The sequence below is a fragment of the Barbus barbus genome (assembly GCF_936440315.1).
Source record: "Barbus barbus genome assembly, chromosome: 32".
NCBI lineage: Eukaryota > Metazoa > Chordata > Actinopteri > Cypriniformes > Cyprinidae > Barbus > Barbus barbus.
This window is the reverse complement of record NC_136760.1, coordinates 1,111,903-1,133,876: the sequence shown is the minus strand read 5'-3', so window position 1 is coordinate 1,133,876 and position 21,974 is coordinate 1,111,903. Positions and strand designations below refer to the sequence as shown.

General features: G+C 36.7%; 1 protein-coding gene across 4 annotated transcripts; it reads right to left on the bottom strand.

The window, feature by feature from the left end:
- Nucleotides 1–309: 309 nt before the first annotated feature.
- On the bottom strand, nt 310–8,573 carry LOC306852784 (uncharacterized protein). Of its 4 annotated transcripts, XM_079389861.1 has the most exons (3): nt 7,959–8,514; nt 7,501–7,605; nt 310–6,579 (listed from the first exon to the last, which is right to left on the bottom strand). In XM_079389861.1, exon 3 carries the CDS (start codon nt 6,476–6,478, stop codon nt 818–820), a length of 5,661 nt encoding a protein of 1,886 aa, XP_079245987.1. In that variant the 5' UTR covers nt 6,479–6,579; nt 7,501–7,605; nt 7,959–8,514; the 3' UTR covers nt 310–817. The 4 variants fall into 4 exon arrangements, with proteins under 4 accessions (XP_079245987.1, XP_079245986.1, XP_079245988.1 ...); XM_079389860.1 differs by lacking the exon at nt 7,501–7,605 and having other exon boundaries at nt 7,959–8,573; XM_079389862.1 differs by having other exon boundaries at nt 7,501–8,458.
- Nucleotides 8,574–21,974: the final 13,401 nt, after the last annotated feature.

The following is a 21,974-nucleotide window of genomic DNA, read 5'->3' as shown; positions in this document are numbered from 1 at the left end:
GAGGAAGAACTGATTTCCCAAGGTTCTCCAGATTTGTGGATTGAGTGTTTTGCTTAAGGCACTCAAGATTTTAAATATAGATATCCATATGCAGAACTGTATTTTCAGCTTTGTTAACAGGTTGGTACCATACAGTGTCAATCATATAATCTCTTTCTATCTAAATCTGTCAGAATAATCTGCAATGAGGACTACACTTTATGCGGCAAGTCATAAAGCCTGGCTTTCCCAAGACTAAGCAAAATGAGATTCTTCTTCAGATAAAAGGTAGTGCGTTCATCAAAATGAAATAATTGAACAATTACTCATTGATGATGATTTTATTGGAATGGTTCTTTTATGAAGCAACAATCCATTTAAATATACTAATTCATTCCAAAATGCACCCAGAATGCAATCAGCATTTGTCAAATATACCATTGTAAGCATATAAAACACCTATGTTGAACTCTTCATTTTTACAATACTTTTCTGCTGTGAAAAATACTGTGGACTAAGTACTTCCAAAACTCAAATACAAGATGTATCAAAATAATCTCCTTCTGATTTTTATGAAACCAAATCTACTTTCAATTAGGCAAATCTCAACTTCCTGTTACAAATAGACAAGTGCTTTTAACGGTAAGAGAACTAGGCCTTACTTTAATAAGAATTAAACATTTACAATCCACGTCTTGTACACTATAAAACAAAGAACAGCATACATACTAGAAAAACTTTCCCATGGCACACCAGACTGAAAACAAACAACACAAATCCCTGATTTCAGTCACATTCAAACTCTGGACAAACATCCAATGCTTCAGTCTGGATGTTTTCATCTCACACTATCAATGTCCTCTTCAGGTGTATGTTCTTGTGATATATACACAGGCTCAGAGTAAGGATTTACCTCTTCATTATGTGTTTTATAAAAGTTCTCCTGTATCTGTTTCCTGCTAGGTTCAAAGTCTTCCAGGTCATCAGGAGGAATCATAGATCCTCCAATCCTGACAACAGATTTCTGTGATGGTAGGGGCACTGGAACATAGCCATGATACAACATAAGTGGTGGTGAGTTCATAACCTCCAATGGTGCAGCTTGTCGCACAGCAGCCTCAGGAGATTGTACCGGAAGTTGCAAATAACTTTTTGTTTCCAGGTCAAAGAAAGTTTTCGTTTTGACCTGTACAGGCATATCCACCAGAAAGTATTCTCCGGAGTCAGGGTCCTGTAAAAGCTTCCTCTGGGTGATCGGGAAGGACTGTGTTACAAGATTAGTGGCTGGGGCATAAGTATGTTCAATGCTGTTGTGGCGCAAAGGTAATCCTTTTTGAGTAGAGTATTGTGATCCTTCTGTTGAATGAACTTCAACACCAGTTTTCCCAGTGTTGCTCGATAGGTTTCCATGCTTATCCCTTAAAAATCTATCTAGACTTTGAGTCCTACGTTCCAGTTTCTTGGGCAAGTATTTCTCATTGCTTCGGCCCAATCTGTCACTGTCATTACTTATTTGGCCATTCTCCAAATGACCCCCATGGTTTGATGTGGCTTCTAGTGGTTTCTTACTGCAATGGGTCTTTGAGTCACCAGTATCTTTGGTTGCATGTGGTACTTTTTTACTAGGATCATTCTCTTCTACGTTTTGGCTCTTGTGACCACTATGGCGTCTAGCATGCTTCTCGCTTCTTTGAGCTTTGTGCTCAAGTGTGCCATCCAGATGTTCACTTTGCTTATTGCTGATTCTGTCACTGCTAAGCGACCTGTGTTCTGATCTGTCATGTACTTTGTCAGTGCCGTGGTGCCTCCTCTCAGCCTTGTTAGCGACGCTTTTGTCACCACTCCTGCCTTTACGCTCAGATTTGCATTTAGCTTCAGCTTTTTGTATCCTCCGTGTGGTGAGCTTCATGGCTCGGCGTAGAGCCTTTTCGGTTTTTGGAGGTACAACAGGTGGCTTGTTCTGACCCTGACCGTCGTTTCCACTGCAGTCTGAAGCAGATCTCTCGCTGGGTGCCTTGGATCCCTCTGCATCCTCTGTTGGTGCATTGCAAAACATGTTCTCCTCCATCGTATCCCCTCCACTTGTTTCAAAGCTATCAATTCCCTCAGATAAAGTGCTCATAGCAGAGTGTTGCTCCTCCTCCTCAGACACCGAGGCACTTCCAACCGACAGCTTTCCGTCCTTGACTGTGACCAGGTGAGTGGCCGGAAGGGACAAGAACTGCATTGCTGGTTGGTTTGGTCGGGGGCTCTTGACTGATCCAGCAGGCATCTCAACTTGAGAATGATCTTTGAAGAGATCCAGATCTTCCTCATCTTTCATAGATCTATTCAAGCAGTTGTCTTCTTGATCTTTGAAGGAAGTATGACTGTGTGGTATTTGTGTTAAGTTTCTAGCTGACTCAATCAAGCAGTGCACCCATCCCCTTTTGTCCACATCACCAGGTGGAGAAACTACCCTGTCAGAGACATCTGACTCACTTTCATGGTTGCTTAAAGAGTAAGAATCTATTGAGGGTTTCTGGAAATTCTCCTTCACCTTTTCATCTTTTTCTTTCATGTTGCAGACTTCTGCTTTCCTTAACAACTCTTCTGTGAGTGCCCCCTGTTTGGATTCATGCAATAGAGAGGGTTCGCTTGAGTTTGAAGAGCGACTGCTGTGGTGTGTTGGTTTACCATTCAACGAGGATATAGAGTGAGACTGTTCAAGGATATCATATACTGCGATACTGTCCTTTCTGACTTTATCAGGTTTGAAAGACTCTGAGGACAGTGTTTCAGAGAGTTCCTCTTCAAGTTCGTCTACAGTTTTGACCCTTTCTGAGCTTGAAAGTCCAAGAAGTCCACTTAAGAAGCCTTTCACATAGACTTTTGGACCTTTGGATTTGTTTTGCTTGTCAGGACCTTCTTCCCTCTCATTTGTTTTTACCTTGTCTTGCATTCCTTCATTTCTGTTGTTGTTTGTGAGATCACCTACATCCTTTTGGGAGCCTTGGGTGATACTGTGTTTCCTTTGTTTACTAGAATGTTCCTCGCCTCTTTCTGATTCTTTTGAAGAGCTGTAGGACATTCTTTCAGTCTCCGAATCCATCTCATTGTAGATAATAGAACAAGTGCCACTTTCAGCATCAATGACTGTGAGTTTGGGTGGAAAATTTTTTTGATTTATTTTGCCTTTTGGAGCCTTTTCATTGGGTCTCTCTTCCATAGAGTTTTCAGAACATGTACCTTCAACAGGCAGGCCTTTCTGAATATCCTTGCGGTTCACCTTAATTTCTTTGTTGTACTTCTCTTTCAGAGCTGATACATTTCCTCTCACTGGGCCTCGATTCTTTGTTTGACTTGACTGAACTTTGCTTATTTCCTTACTTTCCATTATCTCAGTTTTACTTGTAGTGTCACCTTCTCTTTTAAAGTCCAAATTACCTTCTGTTTTTTCACCTACTCTGTCATTACTCTGAGAATTACTTCTCCCTCTTCTTGGGGGTATTTCAGGTTTATTGGAACTACCCCTTTTGTCAACACCCAACTCTTCCTCGTACTGTCCCACACTACAAATATCTCTACTTTCCAAATGATCTCCCATTTTTGTGCATTTCATTGCATGACTTTTATTTTTATTCCTTAACTCTTTCTTTTGGTGTATTGTATCACCCTTGCTGATATTACTTGTGTTGCTTTCTTGATGGTCTAGGCACAATCTGTCTCTCTCGTTATATTTTATAGGTTCTACATGCTGGCACTGCCCATTAGATGCTTCCTGCTCACAGGGCCTGGCTAATTTTACCTCAGGCACATGACTTTCACCATGTTTGGTCATGTCTTCTGACTTTGTTTGCACAGTCTGCCAATTAGTTTTAGAGGCAGATACGGTATTCTGATTTTTGCCATCTTTTGTACTTGTCCCCCATTCATTCAGTATAAACATGCTAGGTAGTTGGTCCTCTCCACTGGTGGGTAACTCAAGATCATCTTGAGGTTTTTCACAACCATGTGCATTATTTTTCAACTTTCTTTGCTCTCGTTCAGCAATTACTTCCTCTAAAGCCATTTTGGCCAAGTCGTACTTATCTATAACAACATTATCTCTCTTTAAGGGTGCAGTTGTCTTATTTGGCACCGGTTTCATTGATGCAAACAGTGCTTTCTTTGCAGAAGTGTTTCCTTTCACTGAGAAAGTTCCTTCTTTTACTTTTTGCTCTCTTTGAGTTTCCAAACCATTCTTTGGTGTAATGCTGCTCTGTTCTTTAGCTGTGGTAGCCTCTTCACTTACATGAACATTTTCTTTCAATAGTGGTCCATCCACTGTTGTTTGAACTAGTCCTTGATTTTTACGTATTCCTTCATTATGCTTCTCTTGTCTTATCTCTTTTGGTTTTGTGTTTTTGGAATGCCTGGACCACTCATCATTAACATGTTTATCCTTTATATCCATCAGCTGTTTTTCTGCATTAGAACTATCATCATGATCTTTATCATCATCTGTACTGACAAATCTCTGACTTTTAATGTAGTTGTTCTGTTGTGCAGAAAATACATGCTTTATTACTGCCTCCTTTAAGTTGGGTTCTTTTTCTTTAACAGGGCTTTTCTGTGTACTGACTGTTCCTATAGTATTCAACCTGTCCTTAATTTGATCACTAATGGCTTGTTCTTCCAGTTGTCTTAAACTTACACTTGGGCTTTTCACAGATTTGTTTTCAATAATTGTGCCATGATCTTTGCTGGCTTTTTCTGTGAAAACCTGAGAGCTGGTGTCGACGTCAGCTTGAGCATTTGCTCTGATCTCCTCAGGACAAGCTTTTCGGTAAAGTTGTAATGATGGGTGTTTTGCCTTGTTAGTTGCAGGGCTCCTGTTTGATTTTAATTTTCCAGATTGAAGCAGACTCAGTGCCAAATAGTCATCTGGCATTCCACCATTCGCAGGAGAGCCAGTTTGAGCATATCCAGTTTCCAACAAGGGACTCATTGGAGAGATAATGGCTTTGTGATGAGCAGGTGAAATTGTTATAGCTTCTGAATTCTCTGGTATTTCAAGCACATCTTTTGACACTTCGGGCTGGGGAGAATCTTTACTTTGATTAATCGCATCCAAACCTTTAAACTTAGGTGGACAGTACATGGCCTTAACCCGTTTTCTGTTGTCCTTGAGATTAAACAACAAGCTTGATGCAATGGATTTGTACCCCTCTCTCTTAATCTCAGGCGACGGATGCAGTTCTCTCTCAGGAAGCGCTGGGATCTCCAGGGCAGTGGGCGAGAGCACAGTTTGCAGTATCTCTGAAACTCCTGTCCCATGTCTGGAGGGTATCACCGGTGTCATCAGCTGTGAAATACTGAAAGGAGTTGAACTAGTGGAGGTCTGGTCGTCTATTGTCTTGACTTCTTTGTTAAATGCCTGTGCACTCCCTTCTCCAGCGTTTCTTCTTTCGCAGGCCGGTGAGTTGATGGAATGCCCCACAGGAGCAGCACTTTTTGCTCTACTTCGGCTTTTTCGCCAGGGAACACAAGCTTCCACTCTTTCTGAATTACACCTTTGTTCAGCAACAAGCGGATGAGCTTTTGTAGGAATATGATGCTGGATGTGCCAGGACTCTTTCTCTGGTTTTGGGGGTACCTTGGGTGCTGCCGATTGTATAGAAGCAAGTTGTGGTTTAAGTGGATGAGTCTCACTTTGTTTTAGACACTTTTCAACTTCTTTTTCAACTGATTGGGGGACGCTTAATTGATAGCGTCCATGTGCTGCAGTTAATTCTTTGTAAAGAGGTGAGTCATACCATTCCGGTGGCCTGTTGCTCAACACAATCTCCGAAATGTGCTCCTGCCCGATGGAGAATTTATTAAAATCCCTCCATGACAAAAACGGGCTGAATTCGCTGTGGAGGAAAAAGTTTATGCAGTTCAGTTTTCTCAGTTTGTTGTTTTTGCTTTGTTTACTTTTAGACGATTTTCCAGAGGGATTCGAAGCAACCTTGCTTGATTTCTTGGCAGGCCCTTTTTCATCTGATTTGAGATGATTTTTGGCTTGGGAAAGATGTCCCACTGTTAAACTGTGATAATCTGAAGAAAACTCGGAGAGCTCCCTTTGGATGCTGAGTAGAGCAGATTTGTCCCATGAGTCACCATTTGTCATCTTGCTGCTCTCACCGTTCTTTTTGGCTGCAAACGCTGCAAAAAGCGACGAGTCTTTGGATGACTTATTTGATCTACTCAACGGATCATTTGCTCCATTAAGGGGGTAAGAATTAAGTTTTTTGGCAGCAGAAAATGAGCTCTGCTGTGCCTTTTTTGAGACGTCCTCCACCACTGGCTTGTGGCAGCTGACTAGAGATGGGGAAAACTCTGAGTCATTGTAGATTGCTTCATCTCCAATGCACAGACTCTTGAAAGCTCGATCTGTCAGGCTCATGACCTCACGGTCTATTTCATCCATAAAGCTATCAAGATAGCGGAGGTGCTGCATGCTTGTCCTGTGGCGCTTCTCTTGGTTGCTCATCATGGATGTATATTCCCAATTCCTTCAGTCTGACACAGAATTGACCTGGCTTGACACTTCTTGCATTGTCAACACCACATATTGGAGATTACATTGTGATTTCCCTGCAAAAAAAGAAATGACAGAAATTACTTCAGTTTTGGACCGTCAAAAATCATATTTTAAAACTATTAACTTTTATATTTAAGATGAAACAGTTTGTTGTTTTGACCTCAGAGATGGTTGGTAATCCTGCCTGTGACTATGTACAGTAAAGAAAGACACACCATGCCAAACACCAACTATTTTTAGAAGAAGGCAGATGTCTCTCTGCCCTTTCACATACACAGGCCACCTGCATAACCCTTGGAAGTCATTTGTTAAAACAAATGGATTTTCAAACCATGCAGACTACTTTTTAAGTGTATCCTGTTCAAAAGATCTGCTTTTTAAAACTAAATACTTCTAAGCCTAAAATGTCAACATAGTTGAACTTCCTCAAACAAGCTATCCAACATTTTTGCCAGCATTATTTGCGCTACAGAGAATACAAATTAGTCATCATTCAGTTGTTTCATTGCAGCTGCTGCACTGTGTGGTTGATCTGGGAATAACTCATTAACCCATATTTGTGATGCTGGACCACAAAACCAGTCTTAAGTCGCTGGGGTATATTTGTAGCAATAGCCAAAAATACATTGTATGGGTCAAAATTATAAATTTTTATTTTATGCCAAAAATCATTAGGATATTAAGTAAAGATCATGTTCCATGAAGATATTCAGTGAATTTCCTACAATAAATATATCAAAACTTAATTTTTGATCAGTAATATGCATAGCTAAGAACTTAATTTGGTGAACTTTAAAGGTTATTTTCTCAGTATTTTTATTTTTTTGCTCCCTCAGATTCCAGATTTTCAAATAGTTGTATCTCAGCCAAATATTGTCCTATCATAACAAACCATACATCAATGGAAAGATTATTTATTCAACCTTCAGGTGATGTAGAAACCTCAGTTTCGAAAAAATTGACACATGACTTACATGGTTTTGTGGTCCAGGGTCACATTTATCCTCTGACCTAAATCCGTTAACCAGCACTCATCACTGCTTCTGCCTGTCATGGAATGGGAATGTGCCTTAAAAGTACTACAATATAGCATTATTAGACATTTTTGTGTAACTTAGAGAGCTGAAATGCTGATCTGATATATTTGTGAGCATTTAAAACCATGCAATATGTGGCCAGGACGATTTGGACAGCACAACATTTTTCCACCACCCATAATTCTGTATCAACTTGCAGTCGGGGTAATTTCCCCACATCTGTTATTTTATTTATGTGAAACGAAGATCTACAGTACAGTGATAAGGCCCTCAAGGAAACTTCTTCAAAATAGCAGGCTGTTCATCATAAAATTATGAAAACGTCAAAGAGCAGCTGCTCTCAACGGAGCACATTAATTTGACAAGAAGAGATTAAAAGTCAGTTTATTCCTTACCTTATTTTTTTTTTAAAGTTATGTAGTTCATACCTTGGACAAATCCATTCAACAAAAAAAATATAAAAAAGACACAAACGAATCCTTAAAGATAAATTTCACACAAGCCACCAAGTGAAGTCAGACTCTCCTGTTACTCCATATAAGAACACTGTAAAAGTGCTGTTTGCTGAACACAGCCTGAAGCTCATGGTAGAAATCCATGTTCAAGTAAACTCTTGAAAAGACTGAAGGAGAAGGAACCGAACACACCCCACCGAAATAGGTGCCGGCAAGGCCAGAGCTGTAACACGGGAAGCGCAAATATCTGAGCGACTCTTTGGTGTCGAGTGTGCGACAGATGAAATGCAAATGGTCATCTGCTATTTTGGTACCGGTAGCCTGAGTGCCATAGCTTTCTATACCTCTCCGATCCTACAGAAACTACATTATTTGACATTAACACGGCCACGCTGGACACATGGGATGTTGTTGTATGGTGGCTGGGGTGAGTAGGAGTCATTTGTCTCACAAACAGGGAAGGCAAATATAGCGCCTTGCATCACCCCACCGCAGTGTCACCAAACTCAAAGTGTAGAATGAGTGGCTAATGGAGTCTGATTACCAGGACAGAGTGCCCACAGTTGTTAAGCAGATCCTGCTTGTCTCTTTCTAGTATGTCTGCCTCCAGCCGCCGGTCAGACTGAAAGAGGAAAACATTTATGCTTAGGCTTTTTTTTTTTTTTTTATTCACAAAGTAGAAACTGGAAGTTGGAGAAAGTGTTTATGGAAACACAAACAGATTTATACCATGAAAAGCATTTGTATCCCAACATGGCCTCTTTGGGCATTAAAAACACACACACACACACACACATTAAAACAAATTCAGTCAAATATCAGTAAATATAAAGTTAAATCATGTAGTGGTTAACATACTGAAATTTAAACAATATGTAAAAGGAATAGTTCACCCCAAAATATTCTGAATATTCATGTTATTCCAAAAAAACATTTATTTTTTTATTATTTTATTTTAGTTTATTATTTAATTTTATTTTATTTTTTATTTTATTTTTTTAAGCACATCATGACACGTCTATAAAAGCATAGACAAAAAAGGGCTTTTTTTATTCACAAAGTAGAAACTGGAAGTTCCTGGAAGTTGGAGAAAGTGGTTATGGAAACACAAACAGATTTATACCATAAAAAGCATTTGTATCCTAACATGGCCTATTTGTTTTAACACTTCATATCTAATTGTATTTATTTGGCTATGGTCTTCACACCTGCGCAGCATGATAGAGAGTTATTTAAGTGGCTCTATTTGAAGCCGCCTGTATTTCATCGAGTAATAGCCTGCCTTTCTTTCTGGCACACCTTTCATATCTCAGCTTATCTGTCACATGTCAAAGCAGCACCTGTTTCTCCACTCTACAGGCCAGAGTCTCAAGAATACCAATAGTGTTTTTTCTAAGCAACAACTGTTAAGTTTTGAAAATAAAAGCCCATTTAGAATAAGGACATTAACTGTAACTATAAAGTTTTATCATTCTAAATATATGAGAATATGGAAGTGCACATCACCGATATAATGTTACCAACACAGGAACAATATTGTTGGAATCCCTTTCGGAATGACTTTTTTCAGGTGGTGAATGATAAAAATACTGACAGCCAATCAGAATTCACTGAATATTTAAAGCAGCAGATGACATAACTGCAGCTTGTGCTTATAATAAACAGAGCATTATTGTGCATTGCTGTGCATTATCGTTATAGTTATCTTTGTAGTTATAGTTCTTGGTGTGAACAGGCATTTAAAAAAAAAAAAACACATTAAAACAAGTTCAGTCAAATATCAGTAAATATAAAGTAAAATCGTGTAGTGTTTAACATATGGAAGTTTAAACGATATGTAAAAGGAATAGTTCTCCCAAAAATATTCTGAATATCATGTTGTTCCAAACCTAAAAGACATTAAAAAAAAAAAAAAAAAACTTCCAATGTTGATCAATAAACTTGACTTTTATTCACTATATATTTCATATACAGACTGATATTTAATTTGTTATTTATGTATTTTATGTTATTTATGTATTATTGATTGTTATATTGTCCAAAAAATATATAAACCATATTATCGGCCAGCTGTATATATAAATTTGAATTCTCTCTCTCTTTCTCTCTCTCTGTGTGTGTGTGTGTGTGTGTGTGTGTGTCAAAACATTTGAATATCGTGAAAAAAAAATTTTTTTTATTGTAACATTTCAAAAAGTGAAACATTCTAGTTTCATAACATGTAAAGTAAAACATCTCAAAAGTTTTTTGTTTGTTTGTTTGTTTTAATTTTGATGATTAGAGCTTACAGCTCATGAAAGTCAAAAATCCAGTATCAGCCACAGGCTGATTGCTTCCATGCCATTCCTCACTGATACTGGAGTTTGTGCTAAAGGAGCCCCGACCAAGTATTGAGTGCAGAAATCAACATACTGTACTTTAAAGAACTTGAACTTATATGTTTGGCAAACCCTTTTTTTGATTGATCTTAGGAAATATTCTAATATTTTGAGATACTGGATTTTTGACTTTCATGAGCTGTAAGCTCTAATCATCAAAATTAAAACAAAAACAACTTTTGAAATGTTTTACTTTACATGTAATGAATCTAGAATATATGAAAGTTTCACTTTTTGAAATAAGTTACAATAACAAAATTAACTTTTTCACAATATTCTAATTTTTTGTGATGCACCTGTATATTCACAGACACACTAATCTCAATTTATTGATTTATATTTTGCTAAAATGTACTTTTATAAGGCATGAAAGTAAGATGATATATAAATATTTTCTGTAAAGTTTTTTTTTCGCATTGTTTTTAAGTGAATTTGGGAAACACTTTTTTTTAGGAGAAGACAAAAATGAGTGGCTGCTCCATCAGCTCAGACACATGCATACAGTCACTTATGTTTTGTCCACAAACTGTATATTATTCCTGTACATGATTCATGGGGTCGTATGGGGAAAGTCCCTCCCTAATAATATCTGTAAGCCTCTGTGTCAGCAGTCAGACCGCTGTATGCGACTGCAGCTCGCTTCTGCTAATGTGAACCTCGAGGGGAGGAAGGTCACAAGGAGAGGGCAGACCAGTCTCTATCCTTAGCAACCCAGCCTCACCGTTTCCAAAAGCTCTCATGTCCACTCAACCTCTTATTCCAGAGCGAGCAGGCAAGGCTATAATAGGACAACCGGACCGTTTGGCTCTCAGGGGGCGTCCGGAGAGGAGTTGGATCTATTTGAGTTGATGGACGTCCACACATGGGCCGGCTATCATTCATTGCACTGAAGAATGCTTGAGCATTACGGCTGCCAATAAATACTAGCATGTCTGATCGACTGGCCTCGACATGCACCCGCTGCCCACAGAATGCCCTGCTGACAACGCTCAGACGCTCCGGTTACTGTTGTGTATTGACTGCCATGCTGGATTCAACGGGGAGAATGGATATCAATGCAATAACCTTTCCCTCGTTGTGTAATGCTTAAAGAAACAGTTCAAAAATGAAAAATCTATCACCAGTGTTGGGGAGTAATAGTTACATGTAATGGACTTACATAATTTAATTACAAAATAAATGCAATTTTAATCAGTTACAGTTACTGAGAAAAAATAATTAAATCACAGTTACTTATGATGATGTTTACGATTACAAAGGGGGTTACATCTGAATATTTTCACACACACCAACGTGATCTCATGAAAATACGTATCTATTTGCACGTAAGATTTTCATGAGATCACGTTGGAAAAACATATGGATTCATAAATGCCAGTGTTGAGAAGGTTACTTTGGACAAGTAATAAGTTACAGATTACAAGTTACCCTATTCAAAATGTAATAAGTAGTGTAACTATTTCAATTGCTTTATTTAAGTAATGTAACTGATTACATTTTCCAGAAATCTGGTTTTCTGGATTTCAACTGTTAATCATTTTCAAACATATAAACCACGCAGGGTTAATCTTACAGTAACACTCAACACTGATTTCTGTCAAAATCCTTCATCTCGTGAATTAAGATTATAATAATTTAATTTTAAAGCACACCACTCTGTGTGTGTGTGTGTGTGTGTGTGTGTGTGGCTGCAACGTGATCTCATGAAAATACGTATCTATTTGTACGTAAAATGTATCCTCGGAAAACGTATGCATGTGACGTTTAAGCAGACGTCTATACGTACTATATACACGTATTTGAGCTTCAAAAACGTAAAGGGTCTTACGTATTTTCATAATTAACGTATAAATGCTTACGTATAACCTACTGCATATACTTTAGAGTGGATAGGCAGAGCGTGGCAAGATTGTGACAAACAAAAGATATGATAAATATGCGATTGCGCCTTGTAACATCTCTTTTAATAATAATAATAATAATAGCCAAGTTAAGTCACTGTTATTTATATATCGCTTTTTACAATGCTGATTGTGTCAAAGCAGCTTTACAGTATTAAACAGGGAAATATAGTGTGCTGAAAGAAGCGGTGTTTCGTTCTCCTCTGGCCAGACAGCAGTTTGATTTAATCTCATAGTAATAATCAAGGATATTAATAATCAATATAGCGAGGACTCATACTACTACTACTAATAATAAATACATTAATTGGCGTTCAAACCACGTTCCTTTAATGTGTAGGCTACAGAAGACATATTTTAATCGCCGACGCTAAAGAGTCCTTTAGATCCGATCTAAGTGCCCCAGACCCCCCACCCAGATACAGTTATATGTCAAATAACTTGTTCTGCGTTTGTGAAAATAACAAACAAGTGCGTGTCATTACTGCATAAAAATAATATATTAATGCAATAGCCTACCTATAATAGCCTATTATTGGTATTAATAGGTATTATTGCATTTGTTAAGCTATTTATTGTTATATTGTTAGTCTATTATACAGAATAGGCGTGATTTTACGTAAGTAATAATTAATGTAGATTACATGGTTTTTGACGTATTGATGATCATTTGTATTTAAAAAAAAAACAAAACGAGGTAAAAGTGTTTGAAATAAAGCACGAAATGTATACACACGCGCGCGCGCACACACACATTAGTCTTGGCTTTAATTACAGAAAAAATACCATGCTGGGTAATTGCATGTTTTTTTTTTTGTTGTTTTTTTTCTTCATATATCTATCTATTTATATATATATATATATCGTTATTGCAGAGCAGTAAAAAAATCTGCATGCATTTTTATGTTGTACTTTTAAACGTGCTGTGTTCAGGTACAAAAACAGGTATAAAACAACGGAATAACAACGTTTGAAGCTCATATTTCATAACACTTCTCAGCAAACAAAGTATTAAACATGAATTAAGCAGATACGCAAATAAAAGCGTTTTCATAAGCACATTTCTTGTTATAACTGACTGGTCAAAGCACGTTCTATCTGTACGTATTTTGAGCTGTTTTTACGTAAATTTAGATACGTATCAAAGCTGAAACTACGTCCAGATAATACGTAAAAGGCACTGAAAATACGTAAAGGTATATGCGTATTGGACCGTTTTAATTTACGTCTAAATATGTACGTTTTGTGTGTGAGATCAGGCTGGTTTTTCAATGACTTGCTTTTGTTTCTTGCGTGGAGCTCAAAAGAAGATATTTATACCAGAATGTCTGCTCATTTCCATACAATGAAAGTGAATGATGATCACGGCTATTTTGCAAGATTTTAAGTGATGGGCTTTGTAAATTTCAGTCTGTTCCTCACATAAATCTATTATATGGCTTCAGAGGACTCATTTATGGTACTTTTTTGCTTGACAGTTCTTGGTCCCCATTCACTTTTATAGTACGAAAGATAATCATTTAAGAACATGAGGTTCATTATGACAAAAGTTTTCTTTTTGGATGAATTATGAAAAGATTTTAAGGTTAAAAGGTTAGATTTTGTGATGTTTTTGAAAGAAGTCTCTTCTGTTCACCGAGGCTGCATTTCTATGATCAAAAATACAATACAAGCATAATATTGTGACGTTATATTACAATTTAAAATAGCTGTTTTTGATGTGAATATATGTTAAATGTAATGTCTTCAGAAATCATTCTAATATACTGATTTGCTGCTCAAGAAACATTTCTGATTATTATCAATGTTGAACACAGTTGTGCTGCTCAATATTTTTGTGGAAACCGTGATGCATTTTATTTTTCAGGATTCACAGATTAATAGAAAGTTCAAAAGAACAGCATTTATTTGAAATATAAATCTTCTGTAAATGCCACTTTTTGATATTTTAATGCATCCTTTAAAGATTTATCCTGAAAGTATTAATTTCTTCCAAAATATTATTTGAATGTTAGTATATATTGGCCTTAAATATTAACATTAATCATGGAATAATTTTGTTTATTATTGCTAACAACACATAGATTGTTTAAAAAAATAGCATTAATAAACAGAAGAAATCCCTCCATGGTTCATGTTAATATTTGAGGATATAAACATTTCTTAGAACATACAGATCACATTGCACCACTGACTTATTGCAACAGACCCAATTAATTTGACACGGCCTTGTTTAAAGCCCAAGTGCTGTCACAAAACAAATATCTGGAGTTGAGACATCAAGATGTCAACAAATCACCTTGTGATGAAAACAAATCACACTGCAGTATGCCAGTTCTGTGATGAAACCATTAGGTCTCCTGATAGAGGAGATTCACAGGTCTAAAGATGCACAAATACACATTCTGCCGGAGTTAAGCAATGGCGGTGTGTTGTAAAATCATGTCCCACTCAACCACTTATCTATACTGTCATTAGTCCACTAGAAAGTTGTCAAACACAAGCTTTGTCGTTCTCACAGCACTTACCACAAAATATAGCAATTCTCCTGCATGGTGCATTTTGTTTTGTGTGGTATGTCACTCTAAAAATATATATGAGATAATATATATTTACACACACTGCTGCGTGTACACAATCCCACAAAGACTCAGCAATATATGTATGTTTACATGCTCATGCACTACAAATCATCCTGCTCTGTTCCCCAACCAGCTGCTTGACTCAAAATGTATCTTTGCACATATACAGTATTTATGTGAAGCATTCGTATATTTTGTAATATGATAAAGACAGTGTGTCCTACTGTAAGAGATAGTATGTTTACTATCACAAAAATGAAATCTTTTACACTCTCAGCATAGATACTGCAAATATTAGATATAAATAGAGCAGACAAAGAACTGTGGCCTCCTGACACTCGTGTTATGTTATGGTTTAAGAGACTATGATAAGCATTTTGAGCTGGCGTTTAGATGTGCTGCTGGACCGACAACAGGCTGTGAGTATTTATGGAAATTCACAAGTGTTTGACAAGACAAGAAGTGGCAAGATCAAGCTTTAATGAAAGGCTCAGCATTGCTCTTTCAGACACAGAGTGCAAAATTTGACCTGAAAATCTTACAAATATTTATTGTTTTTATTTGGTCTGTAAAAGAATGTGTTTAACCTTCAGAAAATGTTGATATAAAAATTATAATTTTTTTGTTGTTATTTAAAACATTAAATAAATAGTTATGTAAATAGACAAATAAATGTTTGAAAATGTTGACTGTCATTCATAGGAGGTCAAAGTAAATGTTGAAAATATAAAAATATGAGCTTATTTTATTTTGTATTTTATTTTATTTGAACTTTTTACCAAAATTTGGCTTAAATACTGTTTAGAACCCTGATTGTAATAATTATTTTGTATTTCCATGCAGTAAATATCCAATAAACATCTACATAAATATACCATAAATATTAAAATGAAATAATTTTCACAATATTTCACAAATAATTAAAAAGGTCAGTTAACACATCAAATTCAACATGCATTTTTAAAGTAGAAAGAATTTTATTTAATTTACAACTTCGATTTACATTTTTTTACACCCATCATATCTTCAATGGCTGTTCAATAAGCCTGTTAAAATTTAAACATGGCAAAACATGCTAATCAAGCAGAGCGTTTGCATTATTTTAAGCTTTAAGTATTAAGTTATTTGAAGTATTAAGATGTAACTTTGTGGCAATGACAAGGACGAACTTGACAAGAAATGTTGCTAATTTAAACCTTAAATGGTATTAAACATAGCAAGGCATGTTGTATGAACCTCCCAGAACGGCCGGCTATATATATTACAGTATATTAAAACATCAGCCTGTAAAGCTCAGTGTTCAGAAGTGATATGAATAGCAGTTATGTAAAAACGCATCGCTAATACCAGTGCTAAGACCCATTAGATGGTCAAAAGATTAATGCTTTTAAAACTAGAACCTGTTTAGGACCATTATTACAGTAACTATTCAGACCACAAATTGTAATACTTAATTTAATGATGCTGTCATTTGTATGAATATGAACCACACAAAGCTCAGAGAATCTGACACCTCTGTCCATTTGAAGGCCCAGCGGCTGAAACTAAATCAAAGGAGAACTTGTAGGCCAGATGGCGTGTTTCTCAGTTTCTCAATGCTCCATTAATGCTCTGTGTTTGTTATGCCAACCTGTTAGCGTCTGTCCAAAGCAGACATGCACCGCTGACCACCTAGAAGAGCGAGTCTGCTCTCCTACTGTTGTTTGTGACCTTTGACTGCGTAACAAGGACCCGCTGAAGGAAGCCTGTCATCTACTCCAGATTGATCATTTAGAAACTATTCAAACCTGTGCTGATTCTCAGATACAGCAACATGATAACAACTCTTTGATCTCTACGGTGACATTTTGAGCAGCCGTGTTGTGGTCAGATGTGGGTCTTGTCATGCATGCATCTGCACCAATATTCTCATATAGCATGTCCTAGATAACTACATGAGGATAATGATGACAATTTAAAATTTTAGGTGAATTATAGAAATGAAATGTGCAATACCGTTCAAAGGTTTTATGTTTTGAAAGAAGTCTCCTCTGCTCACCAAGACTGCATTTATTTAATCAAAAATACAGTAAAGTATTGTGAAATATTAGTACAATTCAAAATAAGTGTTTTCTACAATGAAGGTGCTTCAGGATGCCATAGAAGAACCTTTTTTGTCTAACTGGTTGCATCAAGAACCTTTAATATTTGAAGAACCTTTCTGTTTCACAAAAGATTATTTGCGGTGAAAGAAGGTTCTTCAGATTATAAAAAGGTAAGAAAGAGATGGTTCTTTAAAACACCTTTGACTGAATGGTTCTTTGTGGAACCAAAAATGGTTCTTCTATGGCATTGACCTTTTAAGCACCTTTATTTTTAAGAGTGTATGTGAATATATTGTAAAATGTATTTCTGTGATGCGCAGCTGTATTTTCAGCATCATTACTCCAGTCTTCAGCGTCACATGATCTTCAGAAAGCATTCTAATATACTGATTTACTGCTCAACAAACATTATTATTATTATCAATGTTGAAAACCCAATATTTTTTTGTGGAAACCGTCATACATTTTATTTTTCAGGATTCTTTGATGAACAAAAAGTTCAAAAGAACAGCATATATTTGAAACAGAAATCTTTTGTAACATTATACATGTCATGTTTGAGCTATTTAATGCATCCTTGATGAATAAAATACTAATTTCTAAATCTTACAGACCCCAAACGTGTGCTGCGGTCAAATCTGGGTGATTCGGTGGTCTGGTCATGCATGCAATAACACAAATGTTCTGATATCACATAACCAAGTTACTGAGCTCGAGTGTCAAAACAAGTTGGTGCAATAGATCTCAGATGCATGCAATGCATGTCAGTCTCAAAACACTGACTGGTGGAGCGTTTTGACCCCGATTGAACCTAATAACTAACACAAAGTGATGCTTAATAACTGTAAGGGTCTTCAGAATGGACAAATCTTGCATTGCGGTTTAAAATTCACTGGCATGCTGCCTTTTAGCAACAATTATCTCCTAATGGAAATGACACTGAAGAGCTGTACACATTATCATCAGCTCATCTTATCTTGAAATCATTTGGTGAGTGTTCAGGAAATGGTTTAATTTTCGAAAACAGCGCATCAGCACGTTTGCACAAAACATTCAATGTAAGAGACAGACATGACAAGACTTAAGAATGTCTGAACATGCAAGATACTGCTCAGCCTTCTGCTTTATCCTCACCATCGGTAAGTCATTTTCATTGTTTATGGAAGCTGGGAGTTTTATTGGTATTTGAAGCTGTGGCATCATCAAATATAAAATTATTATTTTAGAAAATAGAATCGAAGACTGAATGATAATGAAAATGTTTTGATAAAGTGTGTTGAATGCAAGAGTGTGTTAGAAGCACATTTTGACCAAGAATATGAAATTAATTGATTACTTTTGATAAACTAGGTCAACACATATTCTTGTATCTAGTGTGTGAGTTTAATATGTGTAAGTATGGGTTACAGATGAATGTGTGGACAAACAAATCTGATAAACAGTAGAAATATGTAATATTGCTTTTTTTAGGAGTTTTCAGGTGTCAGGGCTGTAATGCGTTAACAGAAGGAAGTGATCACAGATATAATCTCACTTCCTCTCATTCAGGTCTCGACTGAAAGTCTAAATAATGACATGTTATGAAGCTAAAAGCAGGCCTATATGACAAAAGAAGCCAAAAACAAACTAATGTGTAACAGACAGTAAAGTTTTGATGTGTCTAAAACATGACAAAACACATAGCAATGCTTTACATACTATTAATAAAAAATGAGCAATTTGTTACAGAATTGATTTATCTTTAACATTAGTTAATAAAACTGTTCAGTAGCTATGTTCCATCCAAATTTGCCAATTTAACTTCAAAATTAGAATATTGCATAAAACATCTGCAAATTAGGCACTATTCCATTAGTTCAAGAGAATAAAATCACCGTGCACTTTCAAAGAACTGGTGCAAAGTATTAATAATAATACTGATGGGAAGCTCACAGCTCTTTTTTTCCTACATAATAAATGATTTGCACAGATGAAACACAATAAGAAACACTGTCATGGTATTGCGTGTTTGGAGGCGGAACGCAAGTCACATTGTTTTTATGTTCATCGAGGACTTTATTTGGTAAATGTTTTTTATCATAGCTTACGCAATGGAAACTTTACAGAAATTATAATAATATTTTTTTTATAAATTCATGCACATCTTGGCTTTTCCATCCAGCTTAAAAAAAAAAAATGCAATATCCCAAAATTTGCAAACAAACAAAAAAAACTGTAGGTCGTTGTCAACAGCTATTGTTAGTTCATGAAAGCTCAAGTATATATATATATATATATATATATATATATATATATATATATATATATATATATATATATATATAAATATAATGTATTAGTAAATTACTTTATTATTAATTGAAATTAACATTACGATTAATAAATGCTTTCCAAGTACATTACTATTAATATTACGTCAAGCCAACATTATATAAGAATCTGATGAGTTTTGAGTAAGGATATGTGACTGATATGTTACAGATTGTTTGCTGGTGGCGCAGGTAAAGGCACAAGACTCTTCCAGTGATGAACCAGGTACAAACACACAATCCAAACCCTACAAAACACATTCAGAGCTGATAACCGTCCTATTTACATCATGTTTCTTTCCTGAATCTCAGAAATCAAATATGCTGTCATAGGAGCAGCAATCGGCCTTTTCCTTTCCATCTGCTTTCTGCTAGTCAAACTCTACATCATCAGAAAGCAGGCGCTTGACAGTGAACACGAGAGATCAGGCAAGCCTATTATAAATGTGATTAAAACATTAACCATCATAGCTTTAATCAGTTTTGATCATTTCTAATGCTTTAATATTTCTAAAGATACATCACTAAGAAGAGCATCTGCACGGTAAGGATATTTTTATATGTAAATTACACTTTCACATCCCTATGATATAGTTGCAGAAGTTTGGTCTGAAAGTGAATCTCATAAAATGATGACCTTTATTTTAAGGGATCACTGATGTGGAGAGCAGGAGGGAATGAAATGTCTTCCGAGGATCATTTAATACAAACGTTTACATCATTTTATGACTATTTTATACAGTTTTATGTATTAAATAGCGGCCAGTTTAGGCCTGTAAAACAAATGACTGTAAATTCAGCCGATCAGTGCCATTGCTGTGCCGTCATGAGGCCTTTTTGTGTTTTTTGAGCCATAATGTGAGTAAAATATATTTACAATAACTATAACAGAGAAATAGTTTGTATCAAGAGCACAAAAGATTTTAGGTTTTACTTATTTTATTCATCTGTTGTTCATCTGTGACATTTCTATGTGTGATCAAACAAGATTGTTTATTTGTAATTAAGTAAATAAAAAAATGAACATGCAGCTTTAAGTACATTTAGAGTCATTTATCTTTATTAAAATGTATCTCTCTCTCATGCTTTATCTACAGTATGAGAAACACACATAAATGTAATATTTCCCTATAAATGTTATTTTTGAGTGCTATCTGAGTCTTGCATTTGCTTTACACAATTTCTAATATGAAAAAATCACAGTCCTGCTCTAAAGGTTTTTAGTCAATCAATCAATCAATCAATCAATCAACCTACCTACCTACCTACCAACCAACCAACCTACCTACCTACCTACCTACCTACCAATCAACCAACCAACCAACCAACCTACCTACCTACCTACCAACCAACCAACCTACCTACCTACCTACCTACCTACCAATCAATCAACCAACCTACCTACCTACCTACCTACCAATCAATCAATCAACCAACCAACCAACCTACCTACCTACCTACCTACCTACCAACCAACCAACCAACCAACCTACCTACCTACCTACCTACCTACCTACCTACCTACCAATCAATCAATCAACCAACCAACCAACCTACCTACCTACCAACCAACCAACCTACCTACCTACCTACCTACCTACCAATCAATCAACCAACCTACCTACCTACCTACCTACCTACCAACCAACCAACCAACCAACCTACCTACCTACCTACCTACCTACCAATCAACCAACCAACCAACCAACCTACCTACCTACCTACCAACCAACCAACCTACCTACCTACCTACCTACCTACCAATCAATCAACCAACCTACCTACCTACCTACCTACCAATCAATCAATCAACCAACCAACCAACCTACCTACCTACCTACCTACCTACCAACCAACCAACCAACCAACCTACCTACCTACCTACCTACCTACCAACCAACCAACCAACCTACCTACCTACCTACCTACCTACCAATCAATCAACCAACCAACCAACCTACCTACCTACCTACCTACCTACCAACCAACCAACCAACCAACCTACCTACCTACCTACCTACCTACCAATCAATCAACCAACCAACCAACCAACCTACCTACCTACCTACCTACCTACCAATCATCCAACCAACCAACCTACCTACCTACCTACCTACCTACCTACCAATCAACCAACCAACCAACCAACCTACCTACCTACCTACCTACCTACCAATCAACCAACCAACCAACCAACCTACCTACCTACCTACCAACCTACCAATCAATCAACCAACCAACCAACCTACCTACCTACCTACCTACCAATCAATCAACCAACCAACCTACCTACCTACCAATCAATCAATCAACCAACCAACCAACCTACCTACCTACCAATCAACCAACCAACCAACCAACCTATCTATCTATCTATCCATCCATCCATCCATCCATCCATCCATCCATCCATCCATCCATCCATCCATCCATCCATCCATCCATCCATCCATCCATCCATCCATCCATCCATCCATCCATCCATCCATCCATCCATCCATCTCAACATTTTACATTTTTTGGATTGATTGAGTTTATTTTCATTTTCATTTTGAATCTGTCAGGTTTTCAATGTTCTCAAGCTTTCAAGCCTTCTGCATCTGTATCATGCAATGCCCCACTTTATCCAGAGGAGGGCAGTCAGTTCTTTCCTGCTGTTCCACATCTGTTTCCACTATCAGCTGAAAAACCAGTCATCCATC